The following is a 16,989-nucleotide window of genomic DNA, read 5'->3' as shown; positions in this document are numbered from 1 at the left end:
GGATGCTGGAGCTGAAGAGTTCCACCTTTTTCCCTCAGTCCCCCAAAGCCCATGGATGCATGTTGAATTATGTGTTTCATTTCACTGTAAAAGTTACACCGTGCTCATCACAGAATTTAGAGCCACAGCCCCTTGTGGTCATGTCAGGCCAGCCCCTCATTTTCCAGGTAACAAAACCGAGCCTTGAAAAAGTCACATGACTGCACCGAAGCTCCAAGAAGCCCAGTGGTTTTTAACTGCTTGACCACCCTTGACTGACAAGGATGCTTCACTTCTGAGCTAATCGAAGAGTAAAGAGTAAAACGGAAGTGACGTGTTACTTCAGAAAGAACGTTTAAGTAGGGCTTTTCAGGTGGGGGAAAGGGCTTTCATAGAAGCTGCAGTTGCCCATCACTGTGCAGAAGAAAAAGCTACTTAAGGAGACTTTTTTTTTTCTTTTTTTTACATTTTGGAGTTTAGTCAGTCACCTTAGAATGGATAGTTGGAAACAGAAGACAGAGGAGAAGGCAGCTCCACCCTGGGTCGTGGCCCACCAGCAGAGCTGGCTCCTCACCGCTGTCCCAGGCGGTGTGCTCTCCTCTGCGCAGGTGTTATGTAGCCTGGCCTCCGCTGGGAAGGGAGGAACAGGACTAAGACTCTGGTTTCCGGAATAAAACTTATGCTCTGAGCTTTAGAAAAAGTGTCAGGCGGCCTAAGGTAGGATGAGCATGTGGAGTCCAATAATTTCACCTTTTTAAATTGAAGTAACATCGGTTTATAACATTATACAAATTTCAGGTGTACAGCCTTACATTTTGATTTCTGTGTAGACTACATCATCTTCACCACCCAAAGACTAATTACCATCTGTCACCACACACATGTGCCTAATCATCCACTTCGCCCTCCTCCCTTCCTCCTTCCCCTCTGGTAACCCCCAATCTAATGTCTGTGTGTGTTGTTGTTTTGTCTTCTACGTATGAGTGAGATCATTTGGTATTTGACTTTCTCCATCTGACTTATTTCACTTAGCTAGTACCCTCAAAGTCCATCCATGTTGTCAAAAATGGCACGTTTCATCTTTTTTTATGGCTCAGTAGTATTCTATTATGTATATATACCATCTTCTTCATCTGTTCATCCCTTGATGGGCATTTAGGTTGTTTTTGTGAATAACACCACAGTAAACATAGGATATGGGTATCTTTTTGACTAGTGTTTTCATATTCTTTGGGTAAATACCTAGAAATGGAATAGCTGGATCATATGGTAGTTTTATTCTTAATTTTTTGAGGCATCTCCATCCTGTTTCCATAGTGGGATGCAGTTTGCATCCCCCTCAGCAGTGTATGAGCGTTCCTTTTTCTCCACATCCTCTCCAACATTTGTTTTTTCCTGTCTTGTTAATCAGAGCCATTCCGACAGATGTGAGGAATCCAATAATTTAAACTCAGAGTATCCTTCATTTGTGATTTTAACTTTGTGGGTAAATTTCATTAATAGTATAACATTGGCTATCCTCACAGCAATGCTAAACACCAGCTTTTAATAAAAATTAACATTATCTAGGTGAAGGCCTCCTTTCTGGTCACTATTTACGTTTAGCAAAATTTGAAATAACATTGCTTAGTTGATCAGTCATCCTTTGTTAGAATCACTAAAATACCATTGATTTGATCATGAGGAAAGCTCTGAGTAAAAGCTTCTTTCAGGAATGCTTATTTAAAAGCAAAACTAGAAACACTGTAGGTCCATTTCTGAATTGGAATCCCCAGTGACTTAAATAAGAGCCAGCAGGTTGAACAAGGAAGTCACTAAAATAAGTGAAGCTAGGGTAACTTGGGTTTTGTAGGGAATGTGGGATGGGCAGGGAGGAGATTCATATTTTGCAATTGGAAAAATCTGATATTATAGAAAAAAGAACAAATTCAGAGCATTTTAGAATTACATGTGTTTTTAATTTGCTTCATGTAACTGTAGTTTTTAAACTGAACCTAGAACCAGGAGAGCCAGTTGTTTCATTTTTGTGTGCCTGAAATGTGACTTGGAGGGTTTCTCATAATTATAACGGAAAATGCTTCTTTATTCACTGTATTGTCTCTTTGAAACAGTAGCTGGAATTGACAGATGTTTGTATGTTTTCTCTGAATGCTCTTTGGATCCCGAGTTACCAGTAAAAACAGACTGAATTAATGTGCACTTGGTTGTTTTATGTCGGAGGTCTTACCTAGTTTTTACAAACAGCATCCTAGAACTGGAACTCTAATGCTAGAAATATTTTTAAAGCTTTCATGTAATATTTACAAACTATAATATTAAGTAATGTAATGATGGGTGTGAGCATAAGTTTGGAGTTGAGAAGACCTTTTCTTCTCACATTTGGATCTTTTCTAGGTGTTCTTTTCTTGGGAAAGTCACTTAACTTTTCTGAGCCTCAATTTCTTGCTTAACAGGGATAATAATAAAAGTCTACTCTGTCTTATTGGTGGCCCTTTGGGATTGATGTGTTTTGGAATTAGGAATTTTTCAAAGTTTACGAAGGTAACAGTGCATACACTATGTGATACACAACACTCTCGGGGGGTCTGGGCAGTGCCCCCATAATCAAGTTCATGGAGATTTCTGCAGCCAAATGTACAAGGACTCACTAAAGGGATCAGTAAAGGCTCTTAATAGCCTCAGGTCAGATCTTATTGCCAAGTGAATTTTGGGGACCAAGTTTTGAGAAAATATTTGGAATTTCAGAGCTGTTTTAGCTTTTCGTGGATAAGGGATTAGGGACTGTGTTGCCCTCTGAGCACAGCACAGAATAATCTCTCAATAAATGATGCCGGTGGCAGTGATGTGGCGCTTGGGTGATGACAGAGGGCCACTCTGGTTAGTATCTGAAATAACCCCTCTGCATTGTAAAGGGAAAACGGCATTACATTGGTCTTCATATTGCATGTTGTTGAGATGTGGGCTTGTAAGAGTTAGTCTCCTCTTTGATGAGGGTTTAGTATTTATTCACAAATTCCTAAAGAAATAGTAATTAATATTAATCCACAAACATAGTGAATATTAGGTAGTGGGGGCTTATTACGGAAATTACTTTACAGATAGGTTGTACGAGAAGGGCAGGACTCTGCCACGTGAGAGGGGGGAGAAGGCACCAGCAGCTGGTTCCTGAGGGGTTCATCAGGTTGGTAGTGTTGGCTGGTTTATCCTTCCCCAGTTTTGCTATCCACTACAGAGGTGTCATGTCATCAGAGGTAATTTACTCAAGTGCCTGAACTGTTTTGAAACAAAAGCAGCTCTTTCTTTCCATACTTCATTGTGCCATCCATATGCCACCTATTGAGTCTCAAAGACTCAGTGAGGTGCCGACCCAGTGGGGTAGTGGTTAAGTTCATGTGTTCTGCTTTCACAGCCCAGGGTTCATGGGTTTGGATCCTGGACACAGACCTTCACACTGCTCATCAAGCCATGCTATGGCTGTGTCCCTCATATAAAGTAGAAGGAGGAAGATTGGCAAAGATGTTAGCTCAGGACCAATCTTCCTCACCAAAAAATAATAATAATAATAATAATAAAAGATGCATATAGGTTAGAGGGTAAGAGAAGGGACCGCACATCCAGACTTCATAAATCCAAGTCTACAGGCTGGCTCTTCCACGTGGTAGCCAAGGGCCCTTGGTCCTGCTTCATCTGTGAAATAGGGATGAGGATGTTCCCCTCACCCCCACCCCCAGGCTCACTGCGAGGATTGTTGACCTAGTGCCCACACAGCCAAGGTCAGTGCCTGCTTCAACAGCAGGCACTCAGACAGGAATACAGTTATTAGTTAAGAAATGGGCCTAATCACACTTGCCACTATCACGTTCAGTCTTGTAATTATATCACAAACAGGGAATTGAGCTAAACAATCTGTCAGGATTCCTGCACATGTAACATTTTGACTTAGATTCTGAGACAGTATCTGTGCTTTAAGTGTTAGTGGCTGTACTTTGGAGCGACCTTGACCTTGGGGCCATCACTGTATCCATTAGAGGGCACTGACATACAGAGGAATGAGCTTGGACCACATCCTCTGAATGGAGAGGGGGGTGGCATTGGCCTCCCAGCTTTGCTTGCTGCCTGTGAACCAGGTAGCCAGCGGGAAGGGATCAGCTTTTGCCCTTTCCCTCGAGTGTGGCAGCAGAGCAGCAAATCCTGTGCCAGCCTTGTCTTGCCTGGGGTTGAGGTCACAAGGCAGAGAGATGACAGCACTGTCAGGTGAGGTCAGGGGCGCGACTGCCGGGTTGCGTTGATGAAGCCCCTGGTTGTTTTAGTGGAAAGATTCCATAAGCGTGTCTCTAAAATGCTCCTTGGACAAGTCTATTGAGTCAGAATTCCTTGGCAACCTGGAAAGTGTTCTCAGACTTGCAAAAGAAGCCAAAAGCCTCGTGGGGGAGTTTGGTTTTGAATATGAGCTAGATTTCATAATTGTCTGCTGCTATTTTTAAAAAGTGCTTGGAATTTTTACACTCTGCTTTGAATTACTTCCATGTTTGTTGGAAATAGAATTTCACCTGGTATTTACAGTTTTGTCTAAAGGAACCCCTTTAAAAGAAAAATTGCAACCCACTTGTAACCCCAAGTGGTTGATTTATAATAGCTTTTATTTCCAGCGTGTGCTTCCTGAAACACTTTTCTTAGGCTTAAAAGACAGATTTTTATTATTTTCGAAAAACTCTGTTTTGCTTCCTCCCAGTCCTTTCTACGAAATAATGCTTATCTTTCACTTTTTGAAATTGTACCTTTATTTCAAGTCTGGATTGAGTTACCAGTAATCATCAGGTTTGCTGCTTACCAGTGGCTTAATTTTTCTTTTTACAGCAAAGTTGAGGAATATACAGAATATACTGTAGTTGTCATTTTAAAAAAAAGTCTCCTCGCCCTTCGTGCAGATCTGATAGGCAGGTGGACTGTAGCACAGGTGTTACTTATGTATCTCTAAATTCTTTTCAAACTTAAAATATTTGATCCTTGTCTTCTGTATACTATTGGCCTCATGCCCAGAGTCACATTCCATTCCATTCTTTGAGGTTGGGAAGTCTTGAAGTTGTCATTGGACATTGGTTTAGGAGTGGAACGGGACCTGTGTTTTATAGTGTGTCCTAAGAGACTGTCATGTCTGCAACTCAGCAGCTTTACATCTGCCTTGAAGTCAGGCAGGGAATGTGGCGCTATGTACTAGTGTGGTACTAAAGGTCTCTCTCCCTCTCCCTCCCTCCCTCTCCCTCCCTCCCTCTCCCTCCCCCTCTCCCCCCCCCCCCCCTCCCCCCCTCCCCCCCCCTCTCTCTCTCTCTCTCTCTCTCTCTCTCTCAAGAAAGAAAAATAAGGTACTAAGTGCACTAGTTAAAAAGCAATAAGGGGCCAGCCCTGTGGCATAGTAGTTAAGTTCGGCATGCTCTGCTTTGGTGGCTCAGGTTCACAGGTTTGGCTCCCAGGTGTGGACCTACACCACTCATTGGCCATGCTGTGGCAGTGACCCACATATAAAGTAGAGGAAGATTGGCACAGTTGTTAGCTCATGGATAATCCTCCTCAGAAAAAAAGCAATGGAATATTTGTAACTTGTGCCACCAAAGAGCTTAAAATTAGATGGAAGCCTGCCACAGGTTGTGGTTTGTGGGTGGGGATGGCACATTGCTGTGTGTTTCCACACTGATATTAAGATGCTTACTTAGATCTCACTGAATACATACAACTCCCCACTATTGTCACCACTGAGCAGGTGAGGAAGCTGCAGCTCAGAAAGGATAAGGAACTTGCCCAGGAGCACACAGCTAGACTCTGTGTGTGCAGAGGGGTGGAAATGAAGGGTGGAAACGAGAGCTTTCCGAAGGACTAAGGGACTGAGTTGACAGACTACAAGTGGGTCCAGTAAGAAGGACTCTGGTGGTGTGACTCCAGGTGACTGGCAGAATGGTGGCATTGACACAAGACATTTGGAAATGACCTACAGTAGTAAGGTAAACCTGTGGCTTTAGCTGAGCACTCCTGCAGGGTGTGGCCTCTGCGTCCCACCTCACCCTCCCACCTGTGCATGTGCACACACTTCTGCTGATTCTACAAGGGTCTTCACAGAGGACCACCAGAGATTTATCAGGTTCACAAGCCATTTTATTTACGTGTACTACTAACTTTGCTAAATCTTATGCGGAAAGGAGCCTCAGTAGACCCTTGACTTCTGAAGATAGCTAGTTTGGAGCAATGGAGAGCAAGTCCAGTTGTCCCTGGACAGGGCGCTCTGGCCCTCACCAGCGAACTCTTTTTTTCCTAGGTATCTGTCAGCACACTGACCTCTCTGTAGTGCAGGTTACAAAGGGTAAGGGATCGTTTTTGTAGCAATGAACCCCAAGTTCAGGTCCCTTTTATGTTGCCATTAGCAGAGTGCCATGACTGGTCTGGTTCCCCATGGCCCTCGAGACCACCGTCCTCACTCTGCGGGCTCCAGTGGTTCCTTAGTCCAAGACCATTTGGATCCGTCTGTGTAGTTACCTTAGTTACTAAATGCGAAGTCCAGGCAGCCTTCAGTGCTTCAGCATCTTGTTAACAAATGCATTTAAATATTTAAATAATATCTTTCTGCTGAAGTTTTTGTTTTTGGCTGAAGACTTAACTGACTTAGTTATCCCCGCTCCATCAGAAAGAGGCGAAGTGTGCATTTGATGCAATGTAAATGTTTTGTTATGTATTCTCAGCGTTTTGTCATTTCTCAAGTCCGAGAGCCAGTGAGCTCCTCAGTCCAGCTATGAACTTAGAAACATTGGGTTGCTCTGCTTTATTTTTACTGTTTCTTTAGTGGATTTCAACTAGCAAGAACTTTTAAGTACTTAAATTCATGGAATGCTTAGCTTTCACAACAGCTTAGTTTATAGCTGAGCATAATATAAATTATCCTCAAAGACCAGGACCAAGGCGTTGGACTGTTTCATGTTCTTAGGTTTTACTTCTGTGTTTTGAGTCTTCTCAAGAAGAGACAGAAAAACACTACCTCTGTAGTTAAACTTGAATTGCCTGAGTTGTGGAGCTTTGAGCCTTATAAAAATGTTCAGTTAAACAGTCCTCTGTGGCTTGACAACCACTATCTCATACAAAACCCAGTCCGTTTCGGAGGCTCCGTCATGGAGAACATGAGGTGAGGTTTGATTTAATCATTATTGCATGTAGCATTTATACATAAATTTACACTTTTAAAGTAAAAGCTGATTAAAATCATGGTTGGAAAGCTGATAGAAGATGTAATTCTCAAGTATGTTAGATTAGTATCCAGTTGCTCCCCAATTTTTTTTCTCCTTTGCTGCTTGTTTCTTATAGCGTTTTGACAACAGAGTGTATGTTCAGTAGGTAACCCTAAACGTTGAACAAGGCAGGCCATTGTTTTTATGGTCTGTGTACCTGTATTTCCTTATAGGTGCTGGACTGGATTGAGAACCATGGAGAAGCATTTCTGAGCAAGCATACAGGTGTGGGGAAGTCGCTCCATCGGGCTAGAGCTTTGCAGAAACGTCATGAAGATTTTGAAGAAGTAGCACAGGTAAAACAGTGGCTTTTGCTCTTTTCTCCTCTAAATACCTGTGTGGTGGGTTTTGAATTACAGTTTTAACCACATCTGAGATGAGTTAGCCTTAGTGAGGTGTGTTTGAAGATGATGGTCAGATTTCAGAGTGAAGTTGTCATTTCCTAGACAGAAAAATGATTTAGTTGTTGACCCTTTCAAAAAATGTTCTTGAAACAGAAAAGTGTCTTGGATGTTTTTGCTGTATTTATTGTACCAATGTCTCTTGACTAGTTTGTGAAATTTCAGTTCGTAGTCAGAATAACAGTCCTTCTTGCATTTCTGTAGTGATGGGCCCAGCATTTCTTGTCCCTTTGCAGTTCTTTTAAATGTGTGTGCTTAGGAAGCGGGAGGCAGGGGTGCAGTATGTTAGAGCTTGGGCTTCGTGGAGTTTGAGCATTGGCTGTAAGTCCCACTATTGTGTGACTTTGGAAAAGCCTCTTAGCATTTCTAAGGTTAATTTTCTTATCTGAAAAATAGGCCCAGTAAGGGCTCCTGGAGAGAAAGTAAGGTTTATGTGTAGCATCATCTAGGGTACCTGGCCCATGTTCTTCCCAAAACTTATATATGGATCATGTAAGTATATATATGGAAGCTATAGGAGGGAGGGTAAAAATTGTTTTAAAAAGAAGTTGTCTAGTAGTACAAATCCAAACTGAGACACACCATGGTGAAACTGAGGAACACCAAAGACAGGATCTTAGAGACAAGAAGAGAGAAAGGACAAAATGACACCTGTGAGAATGACTCTTAGACAGCCGGCTTCTCATCAGTAACCACAGATTCCGGGAGAGAGTGGAGTAGAGTCCGGAGGGAAAATAACTGAACCTGGAATGCCATACCCAGCTGAGCTGTGGTTCAGTAGTGCAGATAAAGTATAGACCAAGACTGAGCAAGTTTACCGCTCAAGTAGTTACCAGAAGAGCTGACTAACATACATGGTTTATGAAGAATGATGGAGGCACCCACTGTAATTTAGACTCGGCAGGAACAGGGACTTCGTGTTGTTCACTTCACTATCACTAGCACCTGGAACAGTGCCTGGCATATTTAAGCAGTCAGCAAATATTTGTTGAATGAATTAACTAAAGGAATAAAAAGGAAATATGAGAAGAAAGGACTGGGATCAATAATAAGCACAGAAGTTGGTAATATGTTTGTAAATCAAAAGATTGACCGTTTAAACAGAAGACAGTGAATTTGGGGTAGTTAAAAACAAGGTGGAACTAAAGTACCAGAGCACTCAAACACGGAAGATGGAAGGGTGTTCTGAGGAGGGTGGCAAGAGGTGTTGTGTATCTTAGATTTGTCAGTTCCGGTGTGCATGTCAGCAGTGTTGAACGACCACTGAAAGTCTAGGGATAGAAATCATCACGTCCAAATCAGTATAAAGGGAAAATAATACACAAAACCAGATAAATAAAAACTCACGAAAATGGGTCTGGTGGGAGCAAACGAAATGAGAACAACAAAAATCATGATAGAAGTCACAAAATAAAATGTAGTAATTTGTCCATAAATATCAGTAATTACAGTAAATGTGCAAAATAGATTATACTTGTGAAAAGACAAAGATTCTCTGACTGAATATCTTTTAAAAATGCCATATGTTCTTTTCAAGGGCACAGCTAAAACATACACACCCAGGAAGTTTGAAAATATATAAAATATTAGAAAAAAGATCCACCAGGCAAGTATTAACCAAAAGAAAACTGGCGTAGGAATATTAATATTAAACAAATAGACTTGAAACCATTATTAGAAATAAAGAGGGTCTTTCGTTTTAAAAGGAGGGGTATCAGTATGCATCTAACAATATAGTCTCCAAATCTATAAAACAAAAATAAACAAGAGTAAACCATGGCTTGTGTGTCAGTAGGTTTTGCATGACAAGGGGTTCCATTATATACCAGTTTAGTGAGGGAAATAAATATGGGGTAGAATTACAGGATAGAACAAAACAAATGACTTGGGTCCTATTCAGTGAAAACACCTTTGAAACGTTACCTTCTTTACATGTCTTCCTATGTAAAGTAAAAACAACAGTCCCAACCTTTATGCTTTCTCCATCTCAAGAAACAGGTAAGAAAAGATCGTGTGTTCTGCAGCCTTGCCACGTGTGCAACGCGTCTTCGGATTTTTCTTATCTACGTTGTGGGTGATCTCCTGACTTAACGCTTGCTGGAAAATATTTTGCCTTCCTCTTGTAGCAGAAGAAATGTGGGAAATGTGCTCTTATCTCCCCTTTATTTTTTTTCCATAAGATAAGCTGCTGCTGTAGCCAGTGAGGTTTGAGGATGGATGGAAATTTGGATCATATGAGCAAACTTCAGGCCCCAAGGAATCTAAGAGGTGGAACAGCACACAGCCGGAATCTGTTCAGAGAGGGAGGCTCCTGCCTCCAGTAGCGTGTTCCCTGGGATTGTAGACTGGACTGCCCTTGCCCTGCCTCACACCCTCCTGAGCAGCCTTGTTTATATGAGGGATGATGGTCTGCTGAATGTCCTCCTGTGTTTCCAGCACCCCAGTGACCCTTCTGCCTCCAATTCCTGTGGTTCCTTCTATTCGAAATTAAGGAAATGTCTTCTCTGGCTAACCTTGCCCTATCTTTTCATGGTGAACTTATTTCCTCAGGTCTCAGATAACCATCAGAGCTGTCCACATAGGTTCTCCGGGGACAACAAGAGTGTAGGAAATGTTTCTGCCTTAGTGTTTCTAGGGCAAGCCAAGAGTTAAAGTGGCACCCTGAGCTGTGGTCTGCTTTACTCCGGGTTCGAGAATGGCAGGTACTTGTCTGCTCCTGCCTCTTCCCAGCTGACTTGCACTGCTTTCTTAGCATCTCTTGCTCATTGTCCCTGGGAGCCTCACCCTCTTTCCCTGAAATTGAAAGTGCTTAAGCCCAAACCTGACCTGTGCATGAAAAAAACCTTAAATATAAACACCTTTTGCTCACTTTGCAAACATCTGCACCCAGTTTCCCTCCCTCTGGTTTTCAAATAATCACCCTCCATGTGTCAGGCATTCTGCCAGGCACGGAGGGGCCAGCCCTCCTCCTGAAGAGGCAGGGCCACCTGTCAGAGGGCTTTTCCTGGTAGTTCTTGTTGTCAAGCCAAGACCCACAAATTAGTAAAATTCGGCTTGGTGGCAAAGAAAGGAGAGGGTGTTAGAAGCAGGCATGAGGGACAGCAGGTGGGACTGTTGGGCAGCACAGCCATGTGGTCTGCATGGCTGGAGCGTGGGCCGGGCCTTCCAGGGCCTGGGGAGCCGCGGGCGGAGACCAGACTCTCCTCTCTGTGGGCCTCTCCTCTGCAGAGCCACTGTGGGGTGCAGGCTTTGAGCTCTCCACCCAGAACCTGGCCATACCTGCGTATCTCAGCTTTCCTCTCTACCTGCACCCTCCTTCCCGCCCCACTGCCAGGCCCTGGGCCCTTCAAGGATGGCCTCTTTCTAGCATCTTGGACTCCTCCCTCTCCTAGTTCTTTTCCTTCTGGCACTGAATATTTATAGATCCTCCCGTCTCTTGAAGAACGTCACTTGATTCTGCTCTATTTTTTAGATACCGCTTGGTTTCGAAGGAGTGTTCTGCCACTCTGCTCTGCCTCCTCATTGTCTGCTGTCCCCAGCAGTCCAGCTTTACGCATGTCTGTCTGGTAAAACTGCAGTCACTAGGCACGCAGCAATTTGCCATTGTTCAGAGTAGGCTTTCAACAGTCTGTCGTCGTTGCTGGGGACTGGGACCCAGCCACTCATATAATCCCCTCCACGCGCTTTAGAGTGAAAATCTCTGAGCCTTTCCATCCACAACATCCTATTGTGTGACAGGCCCCTGGTAGTCCATAATGGAGCTCTACAATCTAGTGCACACCAGCCCCTGTGCATGCAGATACTGTAAATCCCAGAGAACACTCCTGGACCACTGCAGGCTAGTTCTGGAGGGAGTTTGCTGTGCCTCAGAGTGCTCCCTCAGGCAGTGGAGGAGGGGGACTGCCCTATACGGTAAGAACTAGCCAGAGATTAATTGTAGTGAGTGGGGAGCGGGCCGTAAGACCTGAAAAAACAGGTGGACTGCTCTCTCTAGACTTTCCGCCTTGTTTAATAAGGATTTTTTGAGGGGAGTAGGGGAGAGGAGGATAGCATTTTAAGCTAGAAGAGATCTTGGCTTAGTAGGACTGCGCAGTGGATTTGCTCTAGAAAAACCATGGCCTCGGTACTGAGACAAAATTACAGTTTGTGTTTGTAGCATCATTCATCGACAGCTCTCTAGGTCTTCCCAAAATGCAAACTGACCCCAGTCTTGCTCTAGCACACGGGGAATGAGCCCATGAAGTGAATTACCTTCTCTATCTTTGACTGCTTTCTGGCAAACCAAATTGTAATAGAAGTGCTTATGGCAGAGATGTAATTTCTGTTTTTGTTTTTTTTTTTTTTTTTTTTGCTGAGGAAGATTCACCCTTAGCCAACATCCGTTGCCAATCCTCCTCTTCTTTAGCTTGAGGAAGATTAGCCCTGGGCTAACATCTGTGCCAATCTTCCTCTATTTTTTTTGTACGTGGGGTACCTGTAAAGCATGGCTGGTGAGTGGAATAGGTCTGCGCCCAGGATCTGAACCCGTGAACCCGGGCTGCCAAAGTGGAGTGCACAGAACTTTAACCACTCGGCCATGGGGCCAGCCCCTAAGTTTATATTTTAGATTTATATATCTTTTTGGACAGAATGGCCTTGTGAGGCATCTTAAAAATGGGAACAAAAGCATCTTTAGTGCTTAATAAGGAGCCTTATTTCGTTTTCTGAAACATATTCACAAAGGTAAAACAAATTTTGGGTTGAGGGAGAAGAAATTTCCTTTTCACAGTTAAGTTCAGGGTTAGATAGTTTGTTTCTTTGGCTTGTTTTGAAAGATCCTTTGTAAAATGAATTCTGAATTGTCTTTAGTTTAGAGATCTTGAATTAGAAGTTTATTTAATAAATTTTTCCTGTGGTCAGCTTCTTCAGAATAGTGAGTTGCTGTATGATGGAGTGACAACAGATTCAAGAAGGAAGTAGTGAAAGTCTTATGGTTGAAAAGAACTAAATATAGATTATTTATTATATAGAACTAGTCTTGTTTTCTGGGAAGGAGGAACCCGAAAAGATCCTCATGTTGACTTGGTGGCAGGGAGTCATACAGCCGGGTGTAACTTCTGCAGGACATAAGACTCCACTGCCGAGCCCGCTGTCAAGCTGTTTCAGACACTGCTGTAGCCACATCAGGAAGCGCTTGGATCATTTTTGGACACGGTTTTGCAGAGCCAAGAACCTCCTTGTGACGAATCTGAAGATCCATTCCTTCTTTATTTTATATGGTGACTGTGAGTGGATGCATCCTGGTGAATGAATTTATGGTAACGAGTTTATAGAGTGTGGCACACGCAGCCATGTTGCATTTTCATGCAGGAGCTTTTAAAAAGAAAGAAAAGGTGCTTTCCACGGGAAGCGTTTTGCAAATGACTGTCAGAAGGGAAGACGCTCTTTGACAGTCATCTTCTCCTTTGCCTTCTAAATACTTGTCCAAGTTAATGTTCTTTTGTAGATTTTAAAAAGCTATGAATACAACAGGCAGTAAAACCTAGAAAACTCTGGTTCAAGGAAGTAGCTGGCTTTGAGAGCACAGAGATTTCTGTAACATGATTAGCGAATCTCTGACGTAGCCCGTCTTCCCATAAATGTCCGCTCTGGGAGTGCGCACACCACCTTCTCTCCTGTCTGCTTATCCCCGGGGTTCAGATTACCTTCCAAAGATGTAACCTGTTGTGAAGTTGTTCCCCACGAAGCCATTTCTGTCACCAACTTTTTATATATGCCGTGTAATTATCTGGTCTTCCAGGATAAGAAAGTGTGGCTGTTTAGGAAAGCAGGAGACCTTACGTTCATTCTTGACTTTCAGAAGAGAGCAGGCTGATTCTCAGACTCCCTGGGCGCTGCTGAGCTCGTTCACCTTTTGCAAGGATACTCTGCACAGCCTGTGGACACACAGGATTCTTCCACTCTTTTTGCATGCCCTAAATTCAGGCCTTGAAATGTCTGTGTTTTCCTCCGTTCCTATCTTTTCTAAGATCAAGAAAACCCATCTTTTCTGGGTTCTAAATATAGCCTCTGGCCATCTTGGGTAAAACCCAGGCTTTAGCTGTGAGGGGTTGTAGGGAGAGGAAGGTCTGATCGCCTTTGAAAAGCTCTGGGTGTTTCCTGAGTCCTAGCCATTATGCAGTTTTAATTTACTTCTCAAGAGAAAGAGGAACCTGTTCGGCTTACATTATCCCCTTTAATCCTCATCGCTGGGACTGTTACCCCACCGCACAGACAGCACCTGGGCCCAGAGAGAGCTGCCTTCAGGGACAGGACAGCAGGTAGGAGAGTCCAGTCTCTTCAGACTCTGAAACAGGTTCTCTGACCTGACACTCCCTGCCCCCTTCAAGTCTGAATTTAAGTGACTAAATTTTCCCTTGTGAGGGGAACCCCGGCCTAGGCATTTGCTGCCTGAACAATGCCAGCTCCACTGACTGACTTGGGCAAGTTACTCACCCGTGCGTGCCTCCATTTCCTCGTGTGTGAAGCGGGAGTGAAATAGTGTCCACGTTATAGAGCTGTGGTTGGGACAGTGAGTGCTCCAGAGTTAGCGTTTCTGACGGGTGTGTTGATTAACACACGGAAGTCTGTTTTCTTCCATGGCAGAAGGATCCGGGGTAGGCTCTACCTGAGAAGGCCTAGGCCCTGGGTTTCAGAGAGGCAGCGTGCTGACCCTGGTCCACCAGCACCCACCGCTGTGCCAGGGGAGAGCCACTGAACCCTGTGTGCCAGCTCATTTTTTTCAAGGGTGAAATGAGAAGTAGGACGAAATGAATGCTGTTTCGTGTCCCGGATAATTCAAAAGAGCACTTGTTCTTTTGGGACCTTTGTTGTTGTATATGTCCTTACCTCTGGCAGAGAGGCGGAAAGCTTTCAGAAACGTAATGGTGAGGGCTTGGGAGGCACCACTTACCAAACACGAGAGGTAAGCGACTTCACGGCTGTAGTGACAGTCAGTCAGAAAACAGGATTCGGCTCTTAGAAATGTGTACATGCAGCATAAAGCATGTTACACTGTTAGCTTCATTCAGCACTGAGTCCCTCTTGTGCCTCTGCTTGGAGACACAGAAGCATGCTTCCTGGGTGAGGCCCCACAGGGGCAGCATGGATCTGCATAAAGCTGTCATCCTCAGAGGAGTTACATCAGAGTGCAGTCTCTGGTGACTGGAGAACCTTTGTGGGCAAAATGTATGCAGAACCACCACAGCAAGAGCCCTTGGTGCTAATAGCTGACCGTCACAAGGAGAGCTTACTCTGTGCCCAGGGACTGCACCGAGCGGCCCGAGTGCCAGCCTCTCAGGAGGGAAGGCCTCCATGAGAGAATCTGTGGAAGGTGGTCACTAATAGTTCCATAGGTGAAAGCTGTTTTTAAAAAATCTACATATACATATATGTGTGTGTACATATATATACACATATATATGTGTGTGTGTATACATACACATATGTGTACATACATGTATTTTAATAAACTTCTTTAGGCCAGTTTTAGATTTACAGAAAAATTATGATATAGAGTTCCCATACCCTGCATCTATTTTCCCCATTATTATCATCTTTCATTAATATGGTACATTTGTTATAATTAATTAACTAATATTGATGTTTTTATTATTAAGTGAAGCCCATACTTTATTCAGATTTCCTTGGTTTTCCCCTATTCTAGGATCCTATTCAGAATGCCACATTACATTTAGTTGTCATGTCTCCTCTTGGCTCCAGTGGTTTCTTGTCATTATTTTTTATTATTGTCATTAATAGCTTCCTCATCATTTCCTTTATTACCGCATTATTCTAATTCTAATTCATAGTTTAACTCCTCCCTTATCATCCACATGGCGGGGTGATGTCTCTAGCCTGACTCTCTGGGCCACAAAGTCATTGACTCAGGGCTGACATGAGACTCTTTCTGTCCTGTCACTCAGAATCTCCAGGGTGGTATGGTAGTGTGCATGGAGGGCTCCTTGTCACACAGTTGTCATGGCAGCTTGCCAGACTGCACCATAGGGGATGTGGAGGTCCAGAGTCACATAGGAGGGAGAGTGGACATTTATAAAACATGCTTCTGTTGTTACAAAGCTCTTTTGAAGTGGGCACTTTTACTCTTTCTGCTCTATGCAGGAATTATTATAACTTAGCTTCCAATTGTGTCATATTGAGTGTATATAAAACCCTTTGATTGTGCTTTTAAGTTCTGCATCAGATTTGGAACTGACCGTGCTTTTCAAATTATTTCAAATAATTGATTCCAAAGATTGTGTAAAATGTCCACATATACATTTTCCAAGTTGGCCATAATTAGTAAATTTTAAAGGGTTCTTTTGTAAAGAAAAGTTCTGAAAGGTCCTTTGTTAATAGTGTGGGGCATTCTCATCAGAGTTTGGATAGTACCCAAAAGAGAAGTCCCCTGAAAATGGTTTTTCAGATGGACGGAGAGAAAGAGATGCCTGCGAACCTTGCCCCATGGCGGCGTGTAAAGCAATGCTACGTAAAACACTGCTTTGAGGAGTCTCACCAGCTGACAATACGGTGGATGGTTGTAAGCACAGGCTCCTGAGTCACACAGACCTGGGTTGAGTCCTGCTTCTACCGCCTGCCACCTTGTCCCCTGAGCCCAGTGACTGCCCTTCAGGCCTCAGGTTCCTTACTTGTCAAGGGGACTGTTGTTCAGGTTGGACGGCCCACTGCAATGGGCTCACTTAGACCTGACCCACAATAAGTGCTCGTGACCATGGCAGACAGGGCGTGGGGAGTGTTCAGCCTGTGGTGGTGATAAAAAGCAGACAGACTTTTAGCTGGCCTTTATTATTTCTTTTAATTCTCTGTCAGCACTGCACCCCTCCTTATTGCCTGCAGAAGATGGACTGCTCCACCCCAACCCCAACCCTGACGTCAGGGGCACTCTTGCTCTGTAAATGGGCATCAATAGCTTTGTCATTGAGATCACCTCAGACCTATCACACTGTATGTTACACCTGTTATAAAATTATTTTAAACTTGCAGTAAAGTTGGAAGTACAGCACAAAAGGCTTGTTTTCCCCTGAACCATTTACTTTAGTGTGTATTTCCTACCAAAAAAGGACATTCTGCTGTACACATAATAACACCATCAAAATCAGGAAATTAACATTGATACAGGATTACCTTCTAACTCTCGGGCCCCATGATGTCCTGTATAACTAAGGGATCCAGTGTAAAATAACCCTGGCCTTTAGTTGTCACATCTTTTAGTGTCCTTGAGCTGAGAGCAGCTCCTTGGTTTCCTTGACTTTTGTGACCTGACCCTTTGGAAGATTTCAGGCCCATTATTTTGGAGACTGCTC

At 43.5% G+C, this 16,989-nt stretch overlaps 1 protein-coding gene across 5 annotated transcripts in view; it reads left to right on the top strand.

Annotated features, from left to right (window-relative positions):
* TRIO (trio Rho guanine nucleotide exchange factor) overlaps positions 1-16,989 on the top strand; it is a 355,799-nt gene that overhangs the window by 167,410 nt on the left and 171,400 nt on the right. For all 5 annotated transcript variants that reach the window (XM_046672288.1, XM_046672289.1, XM_046672290.1 and 2 more), the window contains one exon: positions 7,421-7,543. In XM_046672288.1, the coding sequence (XP_046528244.1) occupies positions 7,421-7,543 (123 nt within the window). The remainder of the gene's footprint in view (positions 1-7,420; positions 7,544-16,989) is intronic.

The sequence above is a fragment of the Equus quagga genome, chromosome 9 (assembly GCF_021613505.1).
Source record: "Equus quagga isolate Etosha38 chromosome 9, UCLA_HA_Equagga_1.0, whole genome shotgun sequence".
Classification (NCBI taxonomy): Eukaryota; Metazoa; Chordata; class Mammalia; order Perissodactyla; family Equidae; genus Equus; species Equus quagga.
The sequence above is the reverse complement of the archived record's forward strand: the minus strand, read 5'-3'. Positions and strand labels throughout refer to the sequence as shown.